At 60.6% G+C, this 27236-nt stretch overlaps 1 protein-coding gene across 1 annotated transcript in view; it reads left to right on the forward strand.

Moving 5' to 3' along the window:
- LOC139242226 (SCO-spondin-like) overlaps positions 1-27236 on the forward strand; it is a gene marked incomplete at both ends in the record, with an annotated part of 65045 nt that overhangs the window by 13903 nt on the left and 23906 nt on the right. Inside the window, one exon of the mRNA XM_070870286.1 lies at positions 17595-17733. Within this exon, the coding sequence (XP_070726387.1) occupies positions 17595-17733 (139 nt within the window). The remainder of the gene's footprint in view (positions 1-17594; positions 17734-27236) is intronic.

Here is a 27236-nt window from a genome sequence, read left to right on the forward strand (position 1 = left end):
GGGGGGGGGAGGTTACACTCTCTCGGGGCGGGGGGAGGGTTACACTCTCTCTCGGGGGGGGGTTACACTCTCTCTCGGGGGGGTGGGGAGGGTTACACTCTCTCTCGGGGGGGGGGGGGGTTACACTCTCTCTCGGGGGGGGGGGTTACACTCTCTCTCGGGGGGGGGGGAGGTTACACTCTCACTCGGGGGGGTGGGGAGGGTTACACTCTCTCTCGGGGGGGGGGGGGTTACACTCTCTCTCGGGGGGGGGTTACACTCTCTCTCGGGGGGGTGGGGAGGGTTACACTCTCTCTCGGGGGGGGGGTTACACTCTCTCTCGGGGGGGTGGGGAGGATTACACTCTCTCTCGGGGGGGTGGGGAGGATTACACTCTCTCTCGGGGGGGGGTTACACTCTCTCTCGGGGGGGTGGGGAGGATTACACTCTCTCTCGGGGGGAGGGTTACACTCTCTCTCGGGGGGGGGGTTACACTCTCTCTCGGGGGGGTGGGGAGGGTTACACTCTCTCTCGGGGGGGGGGGGGTTACACTCTCTCTCGGGGGGAGGTTACACTCTCTCTCGGGGGGGTGGGGAGGATTACACTCTCTCTCGGGGGGGGGGTTACACTCTCTCTCGGGGGGGGGGTTACACTCTCTCTCGGTGGGGGGGAGGTTACACTCTCTCTCGGGGGGGGAGGTTACACTCTCTCTCGGGGGGGGGTGGTTACACTCTCTCTCGGGGGGGGAGGTTACACTCTCTCTCGGGGAGGGGTGGTTACACTCTCTCTCGGGGGGGGGTGGTTACACTCTCTCTCGGGGGGGGAGGTTACACTCTCTCTCGGGGGGGGAGGTTACACTCTCTCTCGGGGGGGGTGGGGAGGGTTACACTCTCTCTCGGGGGGGGGGAGGTTACATTCTCTCTCGGGGGGGGAGGTTACACTCTCTCTCGGGGGGGGGGAGGTTACATTCTCTCTCGGGGGGGGAGGTTACACTCTCTCTCGGGGGGGGGGGGGTTACACTCTCTCTCGGGGGGGTGGGGAGGTTACACTCTCTCTCGGGGGGGGGTGGTTACACTCTCTCTCGGGGGGGGGAGGTTACACACCTCTCTCGGGGGGGTGGGGAGGGTTACACTCTCTCTCGGGGGGGAGGGTTACACTCTCCCTCGGGGGGGGGTGGGGAGGGTTACACTCTCTCTCGGGGGGGGGGTTACACTCTCTCTCGGGGGGGGGGGGTTACACTCTCTCTCGGGAGGGGTCACACCCCTCTCTAGGGGGGGAGGGGTTACACCCCTCTCTCGGGGGGGTGGTGGTTACACCCCTCTCTCAGGGGGGGGATTACACTCTCGGGGCGGGGAGGGGTTACACCCCTCTCTCAGGGGGGGGATTGCACTCTCGGGGCGGGGAGGGGTTACACACCTCTCTAGGGGGGGGGCTACACTCACAGGGCGAGGCGGGGGGTTACACTCTCTCTCAGGGGGTGGGGGTTACACTCTCACTCGGGGGGGGGGGTTACACACCTCTCTCGGCGGGGGGAGGGGGTTACACTCTCTCTCGGGGGGGGGGTTACACACCTCTCTCAGGGGGGGGGGGTTACACTCTCTCTCGGGGGGGGGGTTACACACCTCTCTCGGGGGGGGGGGGTTACTCTCTCTCGGGGGGGGTGGGGGGTTACACATCTCTCTCGGGGGGGTGGGTTACACACCTCTCTCGGCGGGGGGAGGGGGTTACACTCTCTCTCGGGGGGGGGGGGTTACACACCTCTCTCAGGGGGGGGGGTTACACTCTCTCTCGGGGGGGGGGGTTACACACCTCTCTCGGGGGGGGGGGGTTACACACCTCTCTCGGGGGGGGGGGGTTACTCTCTCTCGGGGGGGGGGGGTTACACTCTCTCTCTCGGGGGGGGGGTTACACTCTCTCTCTGGGGGGTGGTTACACTCTCTCTCTCGGGGGGGGGGTTACACTCTCTCTCGGGGGGGGGGGTTACACTCTCTCTCTGGGGGGTGGTTACACTCTCTCTCTCGGGGGGGGGGTTACACTCTCTCTCGGGGGGGGGGGTTACACTCTCTCTCGGGGGGGGGGGTTACACTCTCTCTCTCGGGGGGGGGGTTACACTCTCTCTCGGGGGGGGGGGTTACACTCTCTCTCTGGGGGGTGGTTACACTCTCTCTCTCGGGGGGGGGGTTACACTCTCTCTCGGGGGGGGGGGTTACACTCTCTCTCGGGGGGGGGGGTTACACTCTCTCTCTGGGGGGTGGTTACACTCTCTCTCTCGGGGGGGGGGTTACACTCTCTCTCGGGGGGGGGGGTTACACTCTCTCTCGGGGGGGGGGTTACACTCTCTCTCTGGGGGGGTGGGGTTACACTCTCTCTCGGGGGGGGGGTTACACTCTCTCTCTGGGGGGTGGTTACACTCTCTCTCTCGGGGGGGGGGGTTACACTCTCTCGGCGGGGGGAGGGGGTTACACTCTCTCTGGGGGGGGGGGTTACACTCTCTCTCGGGGGGGGGGTTACACTCTCTCTCGGGGGGGGGGGGGTTACACTCTCTCTCGGGGGGGGGGGTTACACTCTCTCTCGGGGGGGTGGGTTACACACCTCTCTCGGGGGGGTGGGGTTACACTCTCTCTCTGGGGGGGGGTTACACTCTCTCTCGGGGGGGGGGTTACACTCTCTCTCGGGGGGGGGGTTACACTCTCTCTCGGGGGGGGGGTTACACTCTCTCTCGGGGGGGGGGGTTACACTCTCTCTCTGGGGGGGGTTACACTCTCTCTCGGGGGGGGGGGTTACACTCTCTCTCGGGGGGGGGTTACACTCTCTCTCTGGGGGGGGGTTACACTCTCTCTCTGGGGGGGGGGTTACACTCTCTCTCGGGGGGGGGGGTTACACTCTCTCTCTGGGGGGGGTTACACTCTCTCTCAGGGGGGGGGGTTACACTCTCTCTCGGGGGGGGGGTTACACTCTCTCTCGGGGGGGAGGGTTACACTCTCCCTCGGCGGGGGGGGGGGTTACACTCACTCTCGGGGGGGGGGGTTACACTCTCTCTCGGGGGGGGGGGGGTTACACTCTCTCTCAGGGGGGAGGGTTACACTCTCTCTCGGGGGGGGGGGTTACACTCTCTCTCGGGGGGGGGGGTTACACTCTCTCTCGGGGGGGGGGTTACACTCTCTCTCGGGGGGGGGGTTACACTCTCTCTCGGGGGGAGGGTTACACTCTCTCTCGGGGGGGGAGGGTTACACTCTCCCTCGGGGGGGGGGGGGGGTTACACTCTCTCTCAGGGGGAGGGTTACACTCTCTCTCGGGGGGGGGGGGGTTACACTCTCTCTCGGGGGGAGGGTTACACTCTCTCTCGGGGGGGGGGGTTACACTCTCTCTCGGGGGGGGGGGTTACACTCTCTCTCGGGGGGAGGGTTACACTCTCTCTCGGGGGGGGGGGGGTTACACTCTCTCTCGGGGGGGGGGTTACACTCTCTCTCGGGGGGGGGGTTACACTCTCTCTCGGGGGGGGGGAGGTTACATTCTCTCTCGGGGGGGGGGTTACACTCTCTCTCGGGGGGGAGGGATACACTCTCTCTCGGGGGGGGGGGGGTTACACTCTCTCTCGGGGGGGGGGTTACACTCTCTCTCGGGGGGGGGTTACACTCTCTCTCGGGGGGGGGTTACACTCTCGGGGGGTGTGGGGAGGGTTACACTCTCTCTCGGGGGGCTGGGGAGGGTTACACTCTCTCTCGGGGGGGGGGTGGGGTTACACTCTCTCTCGGGGGGCTGGGGAGGGTTACACTCTCTCTCGGGGGGGGGGGTGGGGTTACACTCTCTCTCGGGGGGGTGGGGAGGGTTACACTCTCTCTCGGGGGGGGGGGTTACACTCTCTCTCGGGGGGGTGGGGAGGGTTACACTCTCTCTCGGGGGGGTGGGGAGGGTTACACTCTCTCTCGGGGGGGGGGGGTTACACTCTCTCTCGGGGGGGGGGTTACACTCTCTCTCTGGGGGGGTGGGGTTACACTCTCTCTCGGGGGGGGGGTTACACTCTCTCTCTGGGGGGTGGTTACACTCTCTCTCTCGGGGGGGGGGGTTACACTCTCTCGGCGGGGGGAGGGGGTTACACTCTCTCTGGGGGGGGGGGTTACACTCTCTCTCGGGGGGGGGTTACACTCTCTCTCGGGGGGGGGGGGGTTACACTCTCTCTCGGGGGGGGGGGTTACACTCTCTCTCGGGGGGGTGGGTTACACACCTCTCTCGGGGGGGTGGGGTTACACTCTCTCTCTGGGGGGGGGTTACACTCTCTCTCGGGGGGGGGGTTACACTCTCTCTCGGGGGGGGGGTTACACTCTCTCTCGGGGGGGGGTTACACTCTCTCTCGGGGGGGGGGTTACACTCTCTCTCTGGGGGGGGTTACACTCTCTCTCGGGGGGGGGGTTACACTCTCTCTCGGGGGGGGTTACACTCTCTCTCTGGGGGGGGGTTACACTCTCTCTCTGGGGGGGGGTTACACTCTCTCTCGGGGGGGGGGGTTACACTCTCTCTCTGGGGGGGGTTACACTCTCTCTCAGGGGGGGGGGTTACACTCTCTCTCGGGGGGGGGTTACACTCTCTCTCGGGGGGGAGGGGGGGTTACACTCTCCCTCGGCGGGGGGGGGGGTTACACTCTCTCTCGGGGGGGGGGGTTACACTCTCTCTCGGGGGGGGGGGGTTACACTCTCTCTCAGGGGGGAGGGTTACACTCTCTCTCGGGGGGGGGGGTTACACTCTCTCTCGGGGGGGGGGTTACACTCTCTCTCGGGGGGGGGTTACACTCTCTCTCGGGGGGGGGTTACACTCTCTCTCGGGGGGAGGGTTACACTCTCTCTCGGGGGGGGAGGGTTACACTCTCCCTCGGGGGGGGGGGGGGTTACACTCTCTCTCAGGGGAGGGTTACACTCTCTCTCGGGGGGGGGGGGTTACACTCTCTCTCGGGGGAGGGTTACACTCTCTCTCGGGGGGGGGGGTTACACTCTCTCTCGGGGGGGGGGGTTACACTCTCTCTCGGGGGGAGGGTTACACTCTCTCTCGGGGGGGGGGGGTTACACTCTCTCTCGGGGGGGGGGTTACACTCTCTCTCGGGGGGGGGTTACACTCTCTCTCGGGGGGGGGAGGTTACATTCTCTCTCGGGGGGGGGGTTACACTCTCTCTCGGGGGGAGGGATACACTCTCTCTCGGGGGGGGGGGGGGGTTACACTCTCTCTCGGGGGGGGGGTTACACTCTCTCTCGGGGGGGGTTACACTCTCTCTCGGGGGGGGGTTACACTCTCGGGGGGTGTGGGGAGGGTTACACTCTCTCTCGGGGGCTGGGGAGGGTTACACTCTCTCTCGGGGGGGGGGGGTGGGGTTACACTCTCTCTCGGGGGGCTGGGGAGGGTTACACTCTCTCTCGGGGGGGGGGGTGGGGTTACACTCTCTCTCGGGGGGGTGGGGAGGGTTACACTCTCTCTCGGGGGGGGGGTTACACTCTCTCTCGGGGGGTGGGGAGGGTTACACTCTCTCTCGGGGGGGGGGTGGGGTTACACTCTCTCTCGGGGGGGTGGGGAGGGTTACACTCTCTCTCGGGGGGGTGGGGAGGGGTTACACTCTCTCTCGGGGGGGGGGTTACACTCTCTCTCGGGGGGGTGGGGAGGGTTACACTCTCTCTCGGGGGGTGGGGAGGTTACACTCTCTCTCGGGGGGCTGGGGAGGGTTACACTCTCTCTCGGGGGGGGGGTGGGGTTACACTCTCTCTCGGGGGGTGGGGAGGGTTACACTCTCTCTCGGGGGGGGGTTACACTCTCTCTCGGGGGGGTGGGAGGGTTACACTCTCTCTCGGGGGGGTGGGGAGGGTTACACTCTCTCTCGGGGGGTGGGGAGGGTTACACTCTCTCTCGGGGGGGGGGGGTTACACTCTCTCTCGGGGGGGTGGGGAGGGTTACACTCTCTCTCGGGGGGGGGGGTTACACTCTCTCTCGGGGGGGGGTTACACTCTCTCTCGGGGGGTGGGGAGGATTACACTCTCTCTCGGGGGGGGGTTACACTCTCTCTCGGGGGGGGTTACACTCTCTCTCGGGGGGGTGGGGAGGATTACACTCTCTCTCGGGGGGGGGTTACACTCTCTCTCGGGGGGGGGTTACACTCTCTCTCGGGGGGGGTTACACTCTCTCTCGGGGGGGTGGGGAGGATTACACTCTCTCTCGGGGGGGGGGTTACACTCTCTCTCGGGGGGGGGGTTACACTCTCTCTCGGGGGGGGAGGGTTACACTCTCTCTCGGGGGGGGGGAGGTTACACTCTCTCTCGGGGGGGGGGGAGGTTACACTCTCTCTCGGGGGGGGGGGAGGTTACACTCTCTCGGGGCGGGGGGAGGGTTACACTCTCTCTCGGGGGGGGGTTACACTCTCTCTCGGGGGGGTGGGGAGGGTTACACTCTCTCTCGGGGGGGGGGGGGGTTACACTCTCTCTCGGGGGGGGGGGTTACACTCTCTCTCGGGGGGGGGGGAGGTTACACTCTCACTCGGGGGGTGGGGAGGGTTACACTCTCTCTCGGGGGGGGGGGGGGGTTACACTCTCTCTCGGGGGGGGGGTTACACTCTCTCTCGGGGGGGTGGGGAGGGTTACACTCTCTCTCGGGGGGGGGTTACACTCTCTCTCGGGGGGGTGGGGAGGATTACACTCTCTCTCGGGGGGGGGTTACACTCTCTCTCGGGGGGGTGGGGAGGATTACACTCTCTCTCGGGGGGAGGGTTACACTCTCTCTCGGGGGGGGGGTTACACTCTCTCTCGGGGGGTGGGGAGGGTTACACTCTCTCTCGGGGGGGGGGGGGGTTACACTCTCTCTCGGGGGGAGGTTACACTCTCTCTCGGGGGGGTGGGGAGGATTACACTCTCTCTCGGGGGGGGGTTACACTCTCTCTCGGGGGGGGGTTACACTCTCTCTCGGTGGGGGGGAGGTTACACTCTCTCTCGGGGGGGAGGTTACACTCTCTCTCGGGGGGGGTGGTTACACTCTCTCTCGGGGGGGGAGGTTACACTCTCTCTCGGGGGGGGGTGGTTACACTCTCTCTCGGGGGGGGGTGGTTACACTCTCTCTCGGGGGGGGAGGTTACACTCTCTCTCGGGGGGGTGGGGAGGGTTACACTCTCTCTCGGGGGGGGGGGAGGTTACATTCTCTCTCGGGGGGGGAGGTTACACTCTCTCTCGGGGGGGGGAGGTTACATTCTCTCTCGGGGGGGGAGGTTACACTCTCTCTCGGGGGGGGGGGGGGTTACACTCTCTCTCGGGGGGGTGGGGAGGTTACACTCTCTCTCGGGGGGGGGTGGTACACTCTCTCTCGGGGGGGGGAGGTTACACACCTCTCTCGGGGGGGGGTTACACTCTCTCTCGGGGGGGAGGGTTACACTCTCTCTCGGGGGGGGGGTTACACTCTCTCTCTGGGGGGTGGTTACACTCTCTCTCTCGGGGGGGGGGTTACACTCTCTCGGCGGGGGGAGGGGGTTACACTCTCTCTGGGGGGGGGGGTTACACTCTCTCTCGGGGGGGGGGTTACACTCTCTCTCGGGGGGGGGGGGGTTACACTCTCTCTCGGGGGGGGGGGTTACACTCTCTCTCGGGGGGTGGGTTACACACCTCTCTCGGGGGGGTGGGGTTACACTCTCTCTCTGGGGGGGGGTTACACTCTCTCTCGGGGGGGGGGTTACACTCTCTCTCGGGGGGGGGGTTACACTCTCTCTCGGGGGGGGGGGGGTTACACTCTCTCTCTGGGGGGGGGTTACACTCTCTCTCGGGGGGGGGGGTTACACTCTCTCTCGGGGGGGGGTTACACTCTCTCTCTGGGGGGGGGTTACACTCTCTCTCTGGGGGGGGGGTTACACTCTCTCTCGGGGGGGGGGGGGTTACACTCTCTCTCTGGGGGGGGGTTACACTCTCGGGGGGGTACCTCTCTCGGGGGGGGGTTACACTCTCTCTCGGGGGGGAGGGTTACACTCTCCCTCGGCGGGGGGGGGGTTACACTCTCTCTCGGGGGGGGGTTACACTCTCTCTCGGGGGGGGGGGGGTTACACTCTCTCTCAGGGGGGAGGGTTACACTCTCTCTCGGGGGGGGGGGTTACACTCTCTCTCGGGGGGGGGGGGTTACACTCTCTCTCGGGGGGGGGGTTACACTCTCTCTCGGGGGGGGGTTACACTCTCTCTCGGGGGGAGGGTTACACTCTCTCTCGGGGGGGGAGGGTTACACTCTCCCTCGGGGGGGGGGGGGTTACACTCTCTCTCAGGGGAGGGTTACACTCTCTCTCGGGGGGGGGGGGGTTACACTCTCTCTCGGGGGAGGGTTACACTCTCTCTCGGGGGGGGGGGTTACACTCTCTCTCGGGGGGGGGGGTTACACTCTCTCTCGGGGGAGGGTTACACTCTCTCTCGGGGGGGGGGGGGTTACACTCTCTCTCGGGGGGGGGGTTACACTCTCTCTCGGGGGGGGGAGGGTTACACTCTCTCTCGGGGGGAGGGTTACACTCTCTCTCGGGGGGGGGAGGGTTACACTCTCTCTCGGGGGGAGGGTTACACTCTCCCTCGGGGGGGGGAGGTTACACTCTCTCTCGGGGGGGAGGGTTACACTCTCTCTCGGGGGGGAGGGTTACACTCTCTCTCGGGGGGGAGGGTACACTCTCTCTCGGGGGGGGGGGTTACACTCTCTCTCGGGGGGGAGGGTTACACTCTCTCTCGGGGGGGGTTACACTCTCTCTCGGGGGGGGGGGTTACACTCTCTCTCGGGGGGGGTTACACTCTCTCTCGGTGGGGGGGGGGTTACACTCTCTCTCGGTGCGGGGGGGGGTTACACTCTCTCTCGGGGGGGGGGGTTGCACTCTCCTCGGGGGGGGGGGTTACACTCTCTCTCGGCGGGGAGGGTTACACACTCGGTGGGGGGGGAGGGTTACACTCTCGGGGGGGGGGAGGGTTACACTCTCTCTCGGGCGGTGTGGGGTTTACACTCTCTCTCGGGGGGGGGTTACACTCCTCTCTCTCGGGGGGGGGGTTTACACTCTCTCTCGGAGGGGGGGGTTACACTCTCGCTCGGGGGGGGGTTACACTCTCTCTCGGGGAGGGGTTACACTCTCTCTCGGGGGGGGGGGTTACACTCTCTCTCGGGGGAGGGGTTACACTCTCTCTCGGGGGGGGGGGGTTACCACTCTCTCTCGGGGGGGGGGTTACACTCCTCTCTCTCGGGGTGGGGGGTTACACTCTCTCTCGGGGGGGGGGGTTACTCTCTCGGGGGGGAGGGTTACACTCTCTCTCGGCGGGGTTACACACTCTCTCGGGGGGGTTACACTCCTCTCTCTCGGGGGGGGGGGGGGTTACACTCTCTCTCGGGGGGGGCGTTACACTCTCTCTCGGGGGGGGGGGGGTTACACTCTCTCTCGGAGGGGGGTTACACTCCTCTCTCTCGGGGGGGGGGGGTTACACTCTCTCTCGGGGGGGTTACTCTCTCGGGGGGGGTTACACTCTCTCTCGGGGGGGGGGAGGGTTACACTCTCTCTCGGAGGGGGCGGGGGGGGTTACACACTCTCTCTCGGGGGGGGGGTTACACTCTCTCTCGGGGGGGGGAGGGTTACACTCTCTCTCGGGGGGTGGGGAGGGTTACACTCTCTCTCGGGGGGGGGGAGGTTACACTCTCTCTCGGGGCGGGGGGAGGGTTACACTCTCTCTCGGGGGGGTGGGTTACACACCTCTCTCGGGGGGGGGGGGGTTACACTCTCTCTCGGGGGGGGGTTACACACCTCTCTCGGGGGGGTGGGTTACACACCTCTCTCGGTGGGGGGGGGGAGGTTACACTCTCTCTCGGTGGGGGGGGGGAGGTTACACTCTCTCTCGGTGGGGGGGAGGTTACACTCTCTCTCTCGGGGGGGGAGGTTACACACCTCTCTCGGGGGGGGGGTTACACACCTCTCTCGGTGGGGTGGGTTACACTCTCTCTCGGTGGGGGGGGTTACACTCTCTCTCGGGGGGGGTGGGTACACACCTCTCTCGGGGGGGTGGGTTACACACCTCTCTCGGTGGGGGGGGGGGAGGTTACACTCTCTCTCGGGGGGGGGGAGGTTACATTCTCTCTCGGGGGGGGAGGTTACACTCTCTCTCGGGGGGGGGAGGTTACATTCTCTCTCGGGGGGGTGGGGAGGTTACACACCTCTCTCGGGGGGGGGGGGTTACACTCTCTCTCGGGGGGGTGGGGAGGTTACACTCTCTCTCGGGGGGGGGGGGGTTACACTCTACTCTCGGGGGGGGGGGGGGTTACACTCTCTCTCGGGGGGGTGGGGAGGTTACACTCTCTCTCGGGGGGGGAGGTTACACTCTCTCTCGGGGGGGGGGGGGTTACACTCTCTCTCGGGGGGTGGGGAGGTTACACTCTCTCTCGGGGGGGGGTGGTTACACTCTCTCTCGGGGGGGGTGGTTACACTCTCTCTCGGGGGGGTGGGGAGGTTACACTCTCTCTCGGGGTGGGGAGGTTACACTCTCTCTCGGGGGGGGGGGAGGTTACACTCTCTCTCTCGGGGGGGGAGGTTACACACCTCTCTCGGGGGGGTGGGGAGGGTTACACTCTCCCTCGGGGGGGGGTGGGGAGGGTTACACTCTCTCTCGGTTGGGGGGGTTACACTCTCTCTCGGGGGGGGGGGGTTACACTCTCTCTCGGGGGGGGGTGTTACACTCTCTCTCTGGGGGGGGTTACACTCTCTCTCTGGGGGGGTTACACTCTCTCTCGGGGGGGGGTTACACTCTCTCTCGGGGGGGGGTTACACTCTCTCTCGGGGGGGGTACACTCTCTCTCTGGGGGGGGTTACACTCTCTCTCGGGGGGGGTTACACTCTCTCTCGGGGGGGGTTACACTCTCTCTCTGGGGGGGGTTACACTCTCTCTCGGGGGGGGGTTACACTCTCTCTCTGGGGGGGGGTTACACTCTCTCTCGGTGGGGGGGTTACACTCTCCCTCGGGGGGGGGTTACACTCTCTCTCGGGGGGGGGTTACACTCTCTCTCGGGGGGGGGGTTACACTCTCCCTCGGCGGGGGGGGGGGTTACACTCTCTCTCGGGGGGAGGGTTACACTCTCTCTCGGGGGGGTGGGTTACACTCTCTCTCGGGGGGGGGGGTACACTCTCTCTCGGGGGGGGGGGTTACACTCTCTCTCGGGGGGGGTTACACTCTCTCTCGGGGGGGGGGGTTACACTCTCTCTCGGGGGGAGGGTTACACTCTCTCTCGGGGGAGGGTTACACTCTCCCTCGGGGGGGGTGGAGGTTACACTCTCCCTCGGGGGGGGAGGTTACACTCTCTCTCGGGGGGGTGGGTTACACACCTCTCTCGGGGGGGTGGGGAGGGTTACACTCCTCTCTTGGGGGGGGGGTTACACTCTCGCTCGGGGGGGTGTTACACTCTCTCTCGGTGCGGGGGGGGGTTACACTCTCTCTCGGTGCGGGGGGGGTTACACTCTCTCTCGGGGGGGGGGTTACACTCTCTCTCGGGGGGGGTTACACTCTCTCTCGGGGGGGAGGGTTACACTCTCTCTCGGGGGGGAGGGTTACACTCTCTCTCGGGGGGGGGTTACACTCTCTCTCGGGGGGGGGGTTACACTCTCTCTCGGGGGGGGGTTACACTCTCTCGCGGGGGGGGGGGTTACACTCTCTCTCGGGGGGGGGTTACACTCTCTCTCGGTGGGGGGGGGGTTACACTCTCTCTCGGTGCGGGGGGGGGTTACACTCTCTCTCGGTGCGGGGGGGGGTTACACTCTCTCTCGGGGGGGGGTTGCACTCTCTCTCGGGGGGGGGGGTTACACTCTCTCTCGGGGGGGAGGGTTACACACTCGGTGGGGGGGGAGGCTTACACTCTCGTTGGGGGGGGGAGGGTTACACTCTCTCTCGGGGGGGAGGGTTACACTCTCTCTCGGGGGGGAGGGTTACACTCCTCTCTCTCGGGGGGGGGGGTTTACACTCTCTCTCGGGGGGGGGGTTACACTCTCGCTCGGGGGGGGGTTACACTCTCTCTCGGGGGGGTTACACTCTCGCTCGGGGGGGGGTTACACTCTCTCTCGGGGGAGGGGTTACACTCTCTCTCGGGGGGGGGGGTTACACTCTCTCTCGGGGGGGGGGTTACACTCCTCTCTCTCGGGGTGGGGGGTTACACTCTCTCTCGGGGGGGGGGGGTTACTCTCTCGGGGGGGAGGGTTACACTCTCTCTCGGGGGGGTTACACACTCTCTCGGGGGGGGTTACACTCCTCTCTCTCGGGGGGGGGGGGGGGTTACACTCTCTCTCGGGGGGGGCGTTACACTCTCTCTCGGGGGGGGGGTTACACTCTCTCTCGGAGGGGGGTTACACTCCTCTCTCTCGGGGGGGGGGGTTACACTCTCTCTCGGGGGGGGTTACTCTCTCGGGGGGGGGTTACACTCTCTCTCGGGGGGGGGGGGAGGGTTACACTCTCTCTCGGAGGGGGCGGGGGGGGTTACACACTCTCTCGGGCGGGGGGGGGTTACACTCTCTCTCGGGGGGGGGGTTACTCTCTCGGGGGGGGGTTACACTCTCTCTCGGGGGGGGGAGGGTTACACTCTCTCTCGGATGGGGCGGGGGGGGTTACACTCTCTCTCGGGGGGGGGGGTTACACTCTCTCTCGGGGGGAGTTACACTCTCTCTCGGGGGGGGGGGTTACACTCTCTCTCGGGGGGGTTACACTCTCTCTCGGGGGGGTTACACTCTCTCTCGGGGGGGTTACACTCTCTCTCGGGGGGGGGGGTTACACTCTCTCTCGGGGGGAGTTACACTCTCTTGGGGGGGGGTTACACTCTCTCGGGGGGGGGGGTTACACTCTCTCTCGGGGGGGGAGTTACACTCTCTCGGGGGGGGGGGTTACACTCTCTCTCGGGGGGGGGGGTTACACTCTCTCTCGGGGGGTGGGGGTTACACTCTCTCTCGGGGGGGGAGTTACACTCTCTCGGGGGGGGGGGGTTACACTCTCTCTCGGCGGGGGGGAGGATTACACTCTCTCTCGGCGGGGGGGGTTACACTCTCTCTCGGGGGGGGGGGGTTGCACTCTCTCGGGGGGGTTACACTCTCTCTCAGGGGGGGGGAGGGTTACACTCTCTCTCGGGGGGGGGCGGGGTTACACTCTCTCTCGGGGGGGGGGTTACTCTCTCGGGGCGCTCGGCCGGGTGAACGTGGGGGAAATCCCCGGGAAAACAGCCGGCCTCATTACGCTCCGAGGAGCCTGGGGAGGAACAAAACCTGAAAAATCCACCAGAAACATTCCCAATAAATGTCTCGCCACCTCAACACTTCCGGGTGGTAATGCTCCCCACCCCCGTAAAACCAGCCCCCAAAACCCCAGCGGGGAGCTGACCCCCCCCACCGAGGAGAAAACACAGGCAGCAACAAGACAAATAGTCAGCCCAACACTTGTATTTATGAAACCCAGGATCCCATAACCAGTTCCCCAACCTGCCCTGCCCCCTTCAGTGATCTGTGCCCATACACCCCAGGTCTCTCTGTTCATGCACCCCCTTTAGCATTGTACCCTTTAGTTTATATTGCCTCTCCTCATTCTTCCTACCAAAATGCATCATTCACATCTTTCTGTGTTAAATTCCATCTGTCCCGTGCCTGCCCATCCCACCAGCCTGTCTATGTCCTCTCTCACTACCCTCCTCACTGTTCACTATACTTCCAAGTTTTGTGTCATCTGTGCCCTGTACACCCACATCCAGGTCATTAATATATATCAGGAAAAGCAGTGGTCCCAGTCCCGATCCCTGGGGAACACCACTGTATACCTCCCTCCAGTCCCAGAAACAACCGTTCCCCACTACTCTCTGTTTCCTGTCACTGAGCCAATCCCGTATCCATACTGCCCCTGTCCCGGTTATTCCATGAACTTCACCTTTGCTGTAAGCCGGTTATGTGGCACTTTGTCAAACGCCTTTTGGAAATCCATGTACACCACGTCAACCACATCACCCTCATCAACCCTCTCTGTTACCTCATCAAAACACTCCATCAAGTTGGTTAAACACAATTTGCCGTTAACAATCCGTGCTGGCTTTCCTTAATTAATCCTCACTGTCCAAGTGACCGTTAATTTTGTCTCTGATTATTGTTTGTGAAAGCTCCCCCACTCCCGAGGTTAACCTGAGCGGCCTGTAGTTACTGGCTTTATCCTTACACCCTTTATTGAACAAGGCTGTAACATTTGCATTCTCCAGCCCTCTGGCACCAGCCCTGCATCTATGGAGGATTGGAATATTATGGCAGTACCTCCGTGATTTCCTCCCTCGATTCCCTCAGCATCCGAGGATGTATCCCATCTGGTCCTTGAGATTTATCTACTTTAAGCACAGCCAGCCTTTCTAGTACCTCCTCTTTATCAATTCTTATCCCATCCAGTATCTCCTCTGCCTCCTCCTTCACTCTGTCTATGGCAGCATCTTCTTCCTCGGTGAAGACAGAGGCAAAGTATTCATTTACTACCTCAGCCATGGCCCCTGCCTCCATGTGTAGGTCTCCTATTGGTCCCTAATCGCCCCCCCCCCCCCTTACTGCCCATTTACTATTTATTTGCCGAGAGAAGACTTTTGGATTCCCTTTTATGTTAGCTGCCAGTCTATCCTCACACTCTCTCTTTGCCCCTCCTATTTCCTGTTTCACTCCCCCTCTGAACTTTCTATATTCAGCCTGATTCTCGAGCTGACATCTGTCATACGCGCTCTTTTCCTGCTTCATCTCACTCTCTCTCTGTCTTTCACCCAGGGAGCCCTGACTCTAGTCGCCCTGCCTTCCCCCCAGTGGGAATGTACTGCCCCTGGACCTGAATCAGCCCCTCTGTAAAGGCAGTCCAGTGTTCCATTATATTTCCGTCTGACAATCTTTGATTCCAATTTCCCCGGTTCCGATCCATTCTCATCCCACTGAAACTGACCTTCCTCCAGTTGAGTATTTTTACTCGGGATTGCTCCCTGTGCTTTTCCAAAGCTAATCTAAACCTTGTGATACTATGATCACTGTTCCCTAAATGTTCCCCGACTGACCCTTGCTCCTATGACCCACCTCATTCCCCAGAACCAGATCCAGGAATGCCTCCTCCCTCGTCGGGCCGGAACCGTACTGATGAAGAAAGTTCTCCTGAACACCCTTCAGAAATTCCTCCCCCTCTCTGCCCTTTCACCATCACAGGCAGTCCCTCGAATCGAGGAGGCCTTGCTTCTACATCAAAAGGTTCACGTGTTTCAGTGAGGGACCTAATATTCCCGATCCTGAACTACATGTTGAAGGGTGGAAGATGCCTGTGTGTGGATTGTTTAACGTGGGGTGACCGTTGTACACCAGCCACCACACGGGGCTTGACAGAGCGAGGTCTTGGTCCAGGGGCAAGTGTTAACCAGGACCACTGGAGACCTGCTCTGCTGCACGGACCCAGTGTGTACACATATCGCAGTGTGGGCTGGTCCATGCTGCCCCTGGGCCCTCGCCTCTCCTGGGCCACGATCACGTCCCTCAACAATCTCTCACCGCTCCTTCGCCCCGACCTCACCGCTCCTGCTGTACCTGCCCACGCTCCAATCACCGACCTGGAACTTGGTGATGTCCCTCTTCACTGCCGTCGCTCTCCTGCTCCAGCACAGAGTGATACACCACCACACTGCTCTCCCCGCCCCGGCCTGCCCCGATGGTACTCACAGGCTGGGGGCCACAGAGCCTGCTGGGCTAGGCCGCCACACTGCTCCCCGGCCTGCCCCGATGGTAGTCACAGGCTGAGGGTCACAGAGCCTGCTGGGCCAGGCCGCCACACTGCTCCCCGGCCTGCCCCGATGGTACTCACAGGCCGGGGGCCACAGAGCCTGCTGGGCCAGGCCGCCACACTGCTCCCCGGCCTGCCCCGATGGTACTCACAGGCTGGGGGCTACAGAGCCTGCTGGGCCAGGCCGCCACACTGCTCCCCGGCCTGCCCCGATGGTAGTCACAGGCTGGGGGCTACAGAGCCTGCTGGGCCAGGCCGCCACACTGCTCCCCGGCCTGCCCCGATGGTACTCACAGGCCGGGGGCCACAGAGCCTGCTGGGCCAGGCCGCCACACTGCTCCCCGGCCTGCCCCGATGGTACTCACAGGCTGAGGGTCACAGAGCCTGCTGGGCCAGGCCGCCATACTGCTCCCCGGCCTGCCCCGATGGTACTCACAGGCTGGGGGCTACAGAGCCTGCTGGGCCAGACCGCCACACTGCTCTCCCCGCCCCAGCCTGCCCCGATGGAACTCACAGGCTGGGGGTCACAGAGCCTGCTGGGCCAGGCCGCCACACTGCTCTCCCCGCCCCGGCCTGCCCCGATGGTACTCACAGGCTGGGGGCCACAGAGCCTGCTGGGCCAGGCCGCCACACTGCTCCCCGGCCTGCCCCGATGGTACTCACAGGCCGGGGGCCACAGAGCCTGCTGGGCCAGGCCGCCACACTGCTCCCCGGCCTGCCCCGATGGTAGTCACAGGCTGAGGGTCACAGAGCCTGCTGGGCCAGGCCGCCATACTGCTCCCCGGCCTGCCCCGATGGTACTCACAGGCTGGGGGCTACAGAGCCTGCTGGGCCAGGCCGCCACACTGCTCTCCCCGCCCCAGCCTGCCCCGATGGAACTCACAGGCTGAGGGCCACAGAGCCTGCTGGGCCAGGCCGCCACACTGCTCCCCGGCCTGCCCCGATGGTACTCGAGGCCGGGGGGCACTCAGCCTGCTGGGCCAGGCCGCCACAATGCTCCCCGGCCTGCCCCGATGGTACTCACAGGCCGGGGGCACTCAGCCTGCTGGGCCAGGCCGCCACACTGCTCCCCGGCCTGCCCCGATGGTACTCACAGGCCGGGGGGCACTCAGCCTGCTGGGCCAGGCCGCCACACTGCTCCCCGGCCTGCCCCGATGGTACTCGAGGCCGGGGGGCACTCAGCCTGCTGGGCCAGGCCGCCACACTGCTCTCCCCGCCCCGGCCTGCCCCGATGGTACTCACAGGCCGGGGGGCGCTCAGCCTGCTGGGCCAGGCTGCCACTATTACAGTCTGTATTTGGATAGTTGAAGTCCCCCATTATCACTACTCGATAGTTCTCGCACCTCTCTGTATATTTGCTCCTCCATATCCTTCCCACTATTTCTGGTCTATAGACTATACCGAGTGGTGTAATGGTACCTCTAATATTGCTTAACGCTGGCCATAAAGATTGTGTCCTTGACCCCTCCAGGATATCCTCTCTCTCCAGCACTGTCAATTCTGCTTGGCCAATACTGCCAGCCCACCTCTGACCTTCCTTCCCGATCTTTCCTGAACATCTTATAACCAGGAATATTTAATCCCCAATCCTGCCCTTTTTTGAGCCAGGTCTCTGTATTTGCCACAACACCATATTGCCCTGTGACGACCTGTGCCTGCACCCCAGGAATACCTGGCGACTGACTGAGACTAAATGCAGTAACTCTGTCCCAGGCCTGTTGCTGTTGTTGTGTTCTCATCACCCTGAACTAACTCCACCTAAAGCACCCTCTCTAACCTGTTGTAACATTTTGCTCTGCACCGTACACACCCAGAGATGGCCCCGCGGGATGTGACCTTTGATCTCTTTCACTCCAGGTTGCCGGTGCCCTAGGGGTCAGTTGCTGCAGGATTCTCACTGTGTGTCCGTCTCGCACTGTCGTTGTGGGTTACCGAGCTCAAACCACACCGTGGAATACCAGCCGGGAGACAGTATCCCAGTCCCCTGTGGCAACTGGTACGTTTGTCTTTAGTCATTAGTGCACAGATTTATACGCTGAATATAAGAAAGTAAGAACTAGGAGCAGGAGTAGGCCATACGGCTTGAGCCAGCTCCGTCATTCAATAAGATCACGGCTGATCTTCAACCTCAACTCCACTTCCCGCCCCATCCCCATATCCCTCGATTCCCCGAGAGTCCAAAAATCTATCGATCTCGGCCTTGAATATACTCAGAGACTGAGCCTCACAGCCCTCTGGAGCAGGGAATTCCAGAGATTCACCCCTCTCTGAGTGAAGACATTTCTCCTCATCTCAGTCCGAAATGGCCGAGCCCTGATCCTGAGACTGTGACCCCTGGTTCTAGACTCCCCAGCCCGGGGGAAACACCCTCCCTGCCTCTACCCTGTCAAGATCACCTCTCATTATAGGCTCACTCTCGCCTCAAATGACAACCCACATCCGAGGGATCAGTCGAGTGAAGCTTTGCTGATCCCCCTCGAAGCAAGTATATCCTTCCTTTGGTAAGAAGCCCAAAACTGTGCAGTTACTGGGATCCTCACTCAGTCTGAGATGTAATTGACCCATTCGTCTCAGGGGGCGTTCCTTAAAGTGGGACAGAGGGACAGGAGGAGGCCATTCAGCCCCTCAAACCTGCTCCACCTTCAAATCACATCATACCTTCACCAGCCGTGGCTCGGGGCAGCACTCTGTCTCTGAGCCAGAAGGTTGTGGCTTCAAGTCCCACTCCAAAGAATTGAGCACAGAATCCAGGCTGACACTCCAGTGCAGTGCTGAGGGAGTGCTGCACTGTCGGAGGGGCGGTACTGAGGGAGTGTTGCACTGTCGGAGAGGCGGTACTGAGGGAGCACTGCACTGTCGGAGGGGCAGTACTGAGGGAGTGCCGCATTGTCGGAGGGGCAGTACTGAGGGAGCGCCGCACTGTCGGAGGGGCGGTACTGAGGGAGCGCTGCACTGTCAGAGGGGCAGTACTGAGGGAGTGCTGCACTGTCGGAGGGGCGGTACTGAGGGAGCGCTGCACTGTCAGAGGGCCGGTACTGAGGGAGCGCTGCATTGTCGGAGGGGCGGTACTGAGGGAGCGCCGCATTGTCGGAGGGGCGGTACTGAGGGAGTGCTGCACTGTCGGAGGGGCAGTACTGAGGGAGCGCCGCATTGTCGGAGGGGCGGTACTGAGGGAGTGCTGCACTGTCGGAGGGGCAGTGCTGAGGGAGTGCTGCACTGTCGGAGGGGCAGTGCTGAGGGAGCGCCGCATTGTCGGAGGGGCAGTACTGAGGGAGCGCTGCACTGTCGGAGGGGCAGTACTGAGGGAGCGCCGCACTGTCAGAGAGGCGGTACTGAGGGAGCACTGCACTGTCGGAGGGGCAGTACTGAGGGAGTGCCGCATTGTCGGAGGGGCAGTACTGAGGGAGCGCCGCACTGTCGGAGGGGCGGTACTGAGGGAGCGCTGCACTGTCAGAGGGGCAGTACTGAGGGAGTGCTGCACTGTCGGAGGGGCGGTACTGAGGGAGCGCTGCACTGTCAGAGGGCCGGTACTGAGGGAGCGCTGCATTGTCGGAGGGGCGGTACTGAGGGAGCGCCGCATTGTCGGAGGGGTGGTACTGAGGGAGTGCTGCACTGTCGGAGGGGCAGTACTGAGGGAGCGCCGCATTGTCGGAGGGGCGGTACTGAGGGAGTGCTGCACTGTCGGAGGGGCAGTGCTGAGGGAGTGCTGCACTGTCGGAGGAGCAGTGCTGAGGGAGCGCCGCATTGTCGGAGGGGCAGTACTGAGGGAGCGCTGCACTGTCGGAGGGGCAGTACTGAGGGAGCGCCGCATTGTCGGAGGGGCAGTACTGAGGGAGCGCTGCACTGTCGGAGGGGCAGTGCTGAGGGAGTGCCGCACTGTCGGAGGTACCAACTTTTGGATGAGATGTGAAACCGAGGCCCCGTCTGCTCTCTCAGGTGGACATGAAAGATCCCATGGAATTATTTTGAAGAAGAGCCAGGGGATTTTTCTGTGGTGTCCTGGCCAATATTTACCCCTCAACCAATTCCTAAAAACCAGAAGATCTGATCATTGCTGTGTGTGGGAGCTTGCTGGGTGCAAATTGGCTGCTGCGTTTCCCGGTGTCCTTACACACTACCACAAATCCACTCGAGGCACATTCTATGGACAAGGTCACTCTGTGACCTGAACCTTTATTCCCAGGACCAAGAAGTGATGACCCTGCGTGGGACCTCCCTTTATATATCTGGATGACCAGGTGAGGAGTGTCTCCCACAAGTTCACCCCCTGTGGTCAAGGTCTGCATTACTCAGGTGTATATAGTATACAGTGTTGTTACATAAAGGTTACATACATGACATCACCTCCCCCCCAACATCTTATTGGGATCACAGGTTAAGTCTCTCGGGTGGTCAGCGCTCTCTCGTGGAGCGCCGCAGTTGGGGCTCTGGTTGTTGAGCCTTGGCCTGTGTCTCTGTCCCCTGTGGTGATTCCGGCCTGTCCGGGCTGACCGCAGGGACTGTGCATGATGCTGAATGTTCTTGTTGCTCATTCACTGGCGGTGGTGTGAGCACCATCTCATGATCTTCCTCAGGTCCCTCAGTGTCCATGCTGAACCTTTTCTTTACTTGGTCCAGATGCTTGCGGCATATCTGTCCATTGTTGAGTCTGACCACTATGTCCCTATTCCTCTTTGTCTATTACAGTACCCTCAAGCCACTTGGGCCCCAAATACAGGGTCATCGATTTCTATACATCTCCCCTTTGAGTTACGGTCATGGTACTCACTTTGGGACTGGCGCTTGCCCTCAACAATGTCTGACAGGTCAGGATGAATGAGGGACAGCCGAGTTTTGAGTGTACGTTTCATGAGTAGCTCCGCGGGCGGGACCCCCGTGAGCGAGTGCGGTCGGGACCTATAGGCCAGCAGGAGGTGCGATAGACGGTATTGAAGGGAGGGTCCTTGAATCCTGAGCATGCCCTGTTTTATGATTTGGACCGCACGTTCCGCCTGGCCATTGGAGGCTGGCTTGAACGGTGCTGTCCTGACATGTTTGATGCCATTACCTGACATGAACTCCCGGAATTCGTAGCTAGTGAAACACGGGCCGTTGTCGCTAACCAGGATGTCCGACAAGCCGTGGGTCGCAAAGACCGCACGCAGACTCTCCATGGTGGTGGATGTCGTGCACAAATTCAATATGATGCACTCGATCCACTTCGAGTACGCATCAACAACAATGAGGAACATTTTCCCCATGGACAGGCCCGCGTAGTCTACGTGAATACGTGACCATGACCTGGTGGGCCTGGGCCACGGGCTGAGTGGGGCCTCCCTGGGGGCATTACCCAGCTGGACACACGTCGTACACCTGCGAACCCAGTGTTCCAGGTCTGAGTCAATTCCCGGCCACCAAACGTGTGACCGGGCAATGGCCTTCCCTGATGAATGCTTCCCTTCCCCTCTGGGGCATAACTACCCGGCTGCCGCATAACAGGCAGTCGGCTTGGATGGAGAGCTCATCCATCCGTCTATGGAACGGTCTGACCTCCTCAGGGCATGCTCCGTGTGCGGGCGCCCAATCTCCAGTCAGGACACATTTCTTAATCAGGGATAGGAGGGGATCTCTGTTGGTCCAGGTTTTGCTCTGGTGGGCTGTGATGGGGGAGCCTGCGCTGTCAAAGGCATCGACAGCCATGACCATCTCAGCGCTTTGCTCCGCTGCCCCCTCAGTGGTGGCCAGTGGAAGCCTGCTGAGTGCGTCAGCGCAGTTTTCAGTGCCGGGCCGGTGCCGTATGGTGTAGTCATAAGCAGCCAGCGTGAGAGCCCATCGCTGTATGCGAGTTGACACATTGGCATTGACAGCCTTGCTGTCTGACAACGGGAATGTTAACGGCTTGTGGTCCGTTTCTAACTCGAACCTTCTGCCAAAAAGGTACTGATGCATCTATTTCACCCTGTAGACACATGCGAGTGCCTCCTTCTCAACCATCCCATATCCCCGTTCTGCCTGGGAGAGCGACCTGGAGGCATAAGCCACAGGTTGGAGTTGGCCCTCATCATTACCCTGCTGCAACACGCACTCAACCCCATGGGATGATGCATCACATGTCAGAACCAATTTCTTACAGGGGTTGTACAGGGTCAACAGCTTATTGGAACAAAGCAGGTTCCACGCCCGATTGAAAGCCCGTTCCTGACAGTCCCCCCAAAATCAATCACAACCCTTACGCAGGAGCACGTGTAGCGGCTCCAACAATGTGCTTAAGTTCAGCACAAAGTTCCCGAAATAGTTCAAGAGTTCCAGAAATGAACGCAACTCCGATGTGTTGCTGGGCCTGGGTGTGCGACGGATTGCCCCCGTTTTGGATTCGGTGGGCCGGATCCCGTCTGCGGCAACCCTCCTGCCCAAAAACTCGACCTCTGGGGCCAAAAACACACACTTGGACTTCTTTAGTCGAGGGCCTACCCGGTCCAGTCGGCATAGGACCTCCTCCAGGTTGTGGAGGTGTTCCTCGGTGTCTCGACCCGTGATGAGGATAGCGTCCTGAAATACGATTGTTCCAGGGATGGATTTGAGCAAGCTTTCCATGTTCCTCTAAAAGATAGCAGCTGCTGATCGAATGCCAAACGGACACCTGTTGTAGACAAACAGCCCCTGTGCGTGGTGATGGTGGTCAGTAGCTTGGATACTTCGGCCAGTTCCTGGGTCATGTCGGCCGAAGTGAGGTCCAACTTGGTGAACAGCTTGCCGCCTGCCAGCGTGGGTCCGCTCTCGGGAGCAGGTATTGGTCTTGTGGTGACACTTGGTTGATGGTGGCCTTGTAGTTGCCACAGATCCTGACTGAGCCATCCGTTTTTAGGACAGGGACGATGGGGCTTGCCCAGTCGCTGAATTCAACGGGCGAAATTATGCCGTCTCTTAGCAGCCTGTCCAACTCGCTCTCAATTTTCTCCCGCATCACATACGGCACAGCTCTGGCTTTGTGGTGCACTGGTGTGGTGTCCGGGGTGATGTGTATCACTACTTTGGTGCCTTTGAAAGTCCCGACACCAGGTTGAAATAGTGACTCAAATTTCTGTAGGATCTAAGAGCATGAACTTCACTCCACAGCAGAAATGGCATGCACATCCCTCCATTTCCAGTTCATCTCAGCTAGCCAGCTCCTCCCCAAAAGCACGGGACCATTTCCCGGGACAATCCAGAGTGGCAGCCGGTTCTCCGATCCATTGTGTGTGACCACCAACATTGCACTGCCTCGCACTGGGATGATCTCTTTGGTGTCCGTAATTGTGTGTCAATGCGTTCTAGTTTGGGTCTGCTAGCTCTGAGTGGCCATAGTTTCTTGAATTGTTGGACACTCATAAGTGACTGGCTGACCCCCGTGTCCAGCTCCATGTGTACCGGGATGCCGTTTAATAGGACTCTCATCATCATAGGTGGTGTTTTGGTATATGAGCTGTGGATGTTTGCCACATGAACCCGCTGAACTTCAGCGTCCATTGCTTTGTCCCAAGCATCGACCTGCCTTGCAGACCCCTCTTCTGGTTCATCTGCCTCATAAATTAGCCTCGCTGTGGGCTTCCTGCACATTCTGGCTCAATGTCCACTGAAGTTACAATTTCTACAGATGAACTGTTGAAACCTGCAGGTTTTTGCAGCATGTCTGCCCCCGCACCTCCAGCATGAGCTGAGATTGTTGTGAACAAAAGGGCTGTTACCAGGCATTCCTCTCTGATTGTCTCTTTGATTACTCTTGAGCACTCTGTTAGTGGGTGTCAATGGCCCCATCCGGGACGCATTGTCCCCTGTGATGGTGTAAATGTCCGTTTAACCTGCCATTGTCTCTGTTGAGGACCCACTCTAGAGTCTGTTACTGCCTGGGTGGTGTCGAATTGCCCTTGCCTGCCTGCGGGGCTCTGAATCGCGTTTACCATGTTAACTCCCTGCTCCATCGCCACGTTGGGAACAGAGTTGCGCGCGTATATTATCTTGGTTCCTCCTCCCCTGCCATAAAGGTCTGAGCCATCAACGCCGCCACTTCCAAGATCAAGTCCTTGGTCTCAATTAGCTTTCTGAAAATCCCGGCATGACCAATGCCCTCAGTGAAGAAATTCCGTAACATCTCCCCCCTGCAGGTATCTGTGAACTTACAGAGGCTGGCCAAGTGCCGGAGGTCCGCAACGAAGTCCGGTATGCTCTGTCCTTCCCGACGTCGGTGTGTATAGAATCTGTGTCGGGCCATGTGTACACTGCTCGCCGGTTTGAGGTGCTCACTGGTCAGTTTACTGAGCTCTTCAAAGGTTTTGTCCTCCGGCTTCTCGGGTGCGAGCAGGTCTTTCATCAGCGCGTACGTCTTAGGTCCACAGCTGGTCAGTAGATGGACCCTTCGCTTGTCGGCCGCTGCATCTCCCAGCCAGTCCTTCGTGACAAAACTCTGCTGGAGCCTCTCAACGAAATCGTCCCAGTCCTCACCGACACAGTACCGTTCCTCTGTGCTACCGGTGGCCATTCTCGTGAGTCGTTGATTCCTGTTTCTCGTCGCCAAATGTGGTATCCTTACACAATACCACAAATCCACACGAGGCACATTCTATGGACAAGGTCACTCTGTGACCTGAACCTTTATTCCCAGGACCAAGAAGTGATGACCCTGCGTGGGACCTCCCTTTATATACCTGGGTAACCAGGTGAGGAGTGTCTCCCACAACTTCACCCCCTGTGGTCAAGGTGTGCATTTCTTAGGTGTATATAATATGCAGTGTTGTTACATGAAGGTTACAGTTACATGAAGGTTACATACATGACGTTTCCGACATTGCATCAGTGACTACACTTCAAAAAGTACTTGATTCCATGTAAAGCGCTTTGGGAGGCCCTGGAGCTGTGTGAGGCAGTATATACCTGGGGCTGTGTGAGGGGGTATATACCTGGAGCTGTGTGAGGGGGTATATACCTGGAGCTGTGTGAGGGGGTATATACCTGGAGCTGTGTGAGGGGGTATATACCTGGAGCTGTGTGAGGCGGTATATACCTGGAGCTGTGTGAGGTTGTATATACCTGGAGCTGTGTGAGGGGGTATATACCTGGAGCTGTGTGAGGTGGTATATACCTGGAGCTGTGTGAGGGGTATATACCTGGAGCTGTGTGAGGGGGTATATACCTGGAGCTGTGTGAGGTGGTATATACCTGGAGCTGTGTGAGGCGGTATATACCTGGAGCTGTGTGAGGGGGTATATACCTGGAGCTGTGTGAGGTGGTATATACCTGGAGCTGTGTGAGGCGGTATATACCTGGAGCTGTGTGAGGGGGTATATACCTGGAGCTGTGTGAGGCGGTATATACCTGGAGCTGTGTGAGGTTGTATATACCTGGAGCTGTGTGAGGGGGTATATACCTGGAGCTGTGTGAGGTGGTATATACCTGGAGCTGTGTGAGGGGTATATACCTGGAGCTGTGTGAGGGGGTATATACCTGGAGCTGTGTGAGGTGGTATATACCTGGAGCTGTGTGAGGCGGTATATACCTGGAGCTGTGTGAGGGGGTATATACCTGGAGCTGTGTGAGGTGGTATATACCTGGAGCTGTGTGAGGGGGTATATACCTGGAGCTGTGTGAGGGGGTATATACCTGGAGCTGTGTGAGCCGGTATATACCTGGAGCTGTGTGAGGGGGTATATACCTGGAGCTGTGTGAGGTATATACCTGGAGCTGTGTGAGGGGTTATATACCTGGAGCTGTGTGAGGGGTATATACCTGGAGCTGTGTGAGGGGGTATATACCTGGAGCTGTGTGAGGGGGTATATACCTGGAGCTGTGTGAGGTGGTATATACCTGGAGCTGTGTGAGGCGGTATATACCTGGAGCTGTGTGAGGGGGTATGTACCTGAAGCTGTGTGAGGGGGTATATACCTGGAGCTGTGTGAGGGGGTATATACCTGAGGCTGTGTGAGGCGGTATATACCTGGAGCTGTGTGAGGGGGTATATACCTGGAGCTGTGTGAGGGGGTATATACCTGGAGCTGTGTGAGGTGGTATATACCTGGAGCTGTGTGAGGTGGTATATACCTGGAGCTGTGTGAGGGGGTATATACCTGAGGCTGTGTGAGGCGGTATATACCTGGAGCTGTGTGAGGGGGTATATACCTGGAGCTGTGTGAGGCGGTATATACCTGGAGCTGTGTGAGGCGGTATATACCTGGAGCTGTGTGAGGGGGTATATACCTGGAGCTGTGTGAGGCCGTATATACCTGGAGCTGTGTGAGGGGTATATACCTGGAGCTGTGTGAGGGGGTATATACCTGGAGCTGTGTGAGGCGGTATATACCTGGAGCTGTGTGAGGTTGTATATACCTGGAGCTGTGTGAGGGGGTATATACCTGGAGCTGTGTGAGGTGGTATATACCTGGAGCTGTGTGAGGCGGTATATACCTGGAGCTGTGTGAGGGGGTATATACCTGGAGCTGTGTGAGGTGGTATATACCTGGAGCTGTGTGAGGGGGTATATACCTGGAGCTGTGTGTGGTGGTATATACCTGGAGCTGTGTGAGGTGGTATATACCTGGAGCTGTGTGAGGTTGTATATACCTGGAGCTGTGTGAGGGGGTATATACCTGAAGCTGTGTGAGGGGGTATATACCTGGAGCTGTGTGAGGGGGTATATACCTGAAGCTGTGTGAGGGGGTAAAAACCTGGAGCTGTGTGAGGTGGTATATACCTGGAGCTGTGTGAGGGGGTATATACCTGGAGCTGTGTGAGGGGGTATATACCTGAGGCTGTGTGAGGCGGTATATACCTGGAGCTGTGTGAGGCAGTATATACCTGGAGCTGTGTGAGGCGGTATATACCTGGAGCTGTGTGAGGGGGTATATACCTGGAGCTGTGTGAGGTGGTATATACCTGGAGCTGTGTGAGGGGGTATATACCTGGAGCTGTGTGAGGGGGTATGTACCTGAAGCTGTGTGAGGGGGTATATACCTGGAGCTGTGTGAGGGGGTATATACCTGGAGCTGTGTGAGGGGGTATATACCTGGAGCTGTGTGAGGGGGTATGTACCTGAAGCTGTGTGAGGGGGTATATACCTGGAGCTGTGTGAGGTGGTATATACCTGGAGCTGTGTGAGGGGGTATATACCTGAGGCTGTGTGAGGGGGTATATACCTGGAGCTGTGTGAGGGGGCATATACCTGGAGCTGTGTGAGGGGGTATATACCTGGAGCTGTGTGAGGGGTATATACCTGGGGCTGTGTGAGGTGGTATATACCTGGAGCTGTGTGAGGGGGTAAAAACCTGGAGCTGTGTGAGGGGGTATATACCTGGAGCTGTGTGAGGGGGTATATACCTGAGACTGTGTGAGGCGGTATATACCTGGAGCTGTGTGAGGCAGTATATACCTGGAGCTGTGTGAGGCGGTATATACCTGGAGCTGTGTGAGGGGGTATATACCTGGAGCTGTGTGAGGCGGTATATACCTGGAGCTGTGTGAGGGGGTATATACCTGAGGCTGTGTGAGGCAGTA

This window comes from Pristiophorus japonicus, unplaced genomic scaffold (genome assembly GCF_044704955.1).
Source record: "Pristiophorus japonicus isolate sPriJap1 unplaced genomic scaffold, sPriJap1.hap1 HAP1_SCAFFOLD_1264, whole genome shotgun sequence".
Taxonomy (NCBI): Eukaryota; Metazoa; Chordata; class Chondrichthyes; family Pristiophoridae; genus Pristiophorus; species Pristiophorus japonicus.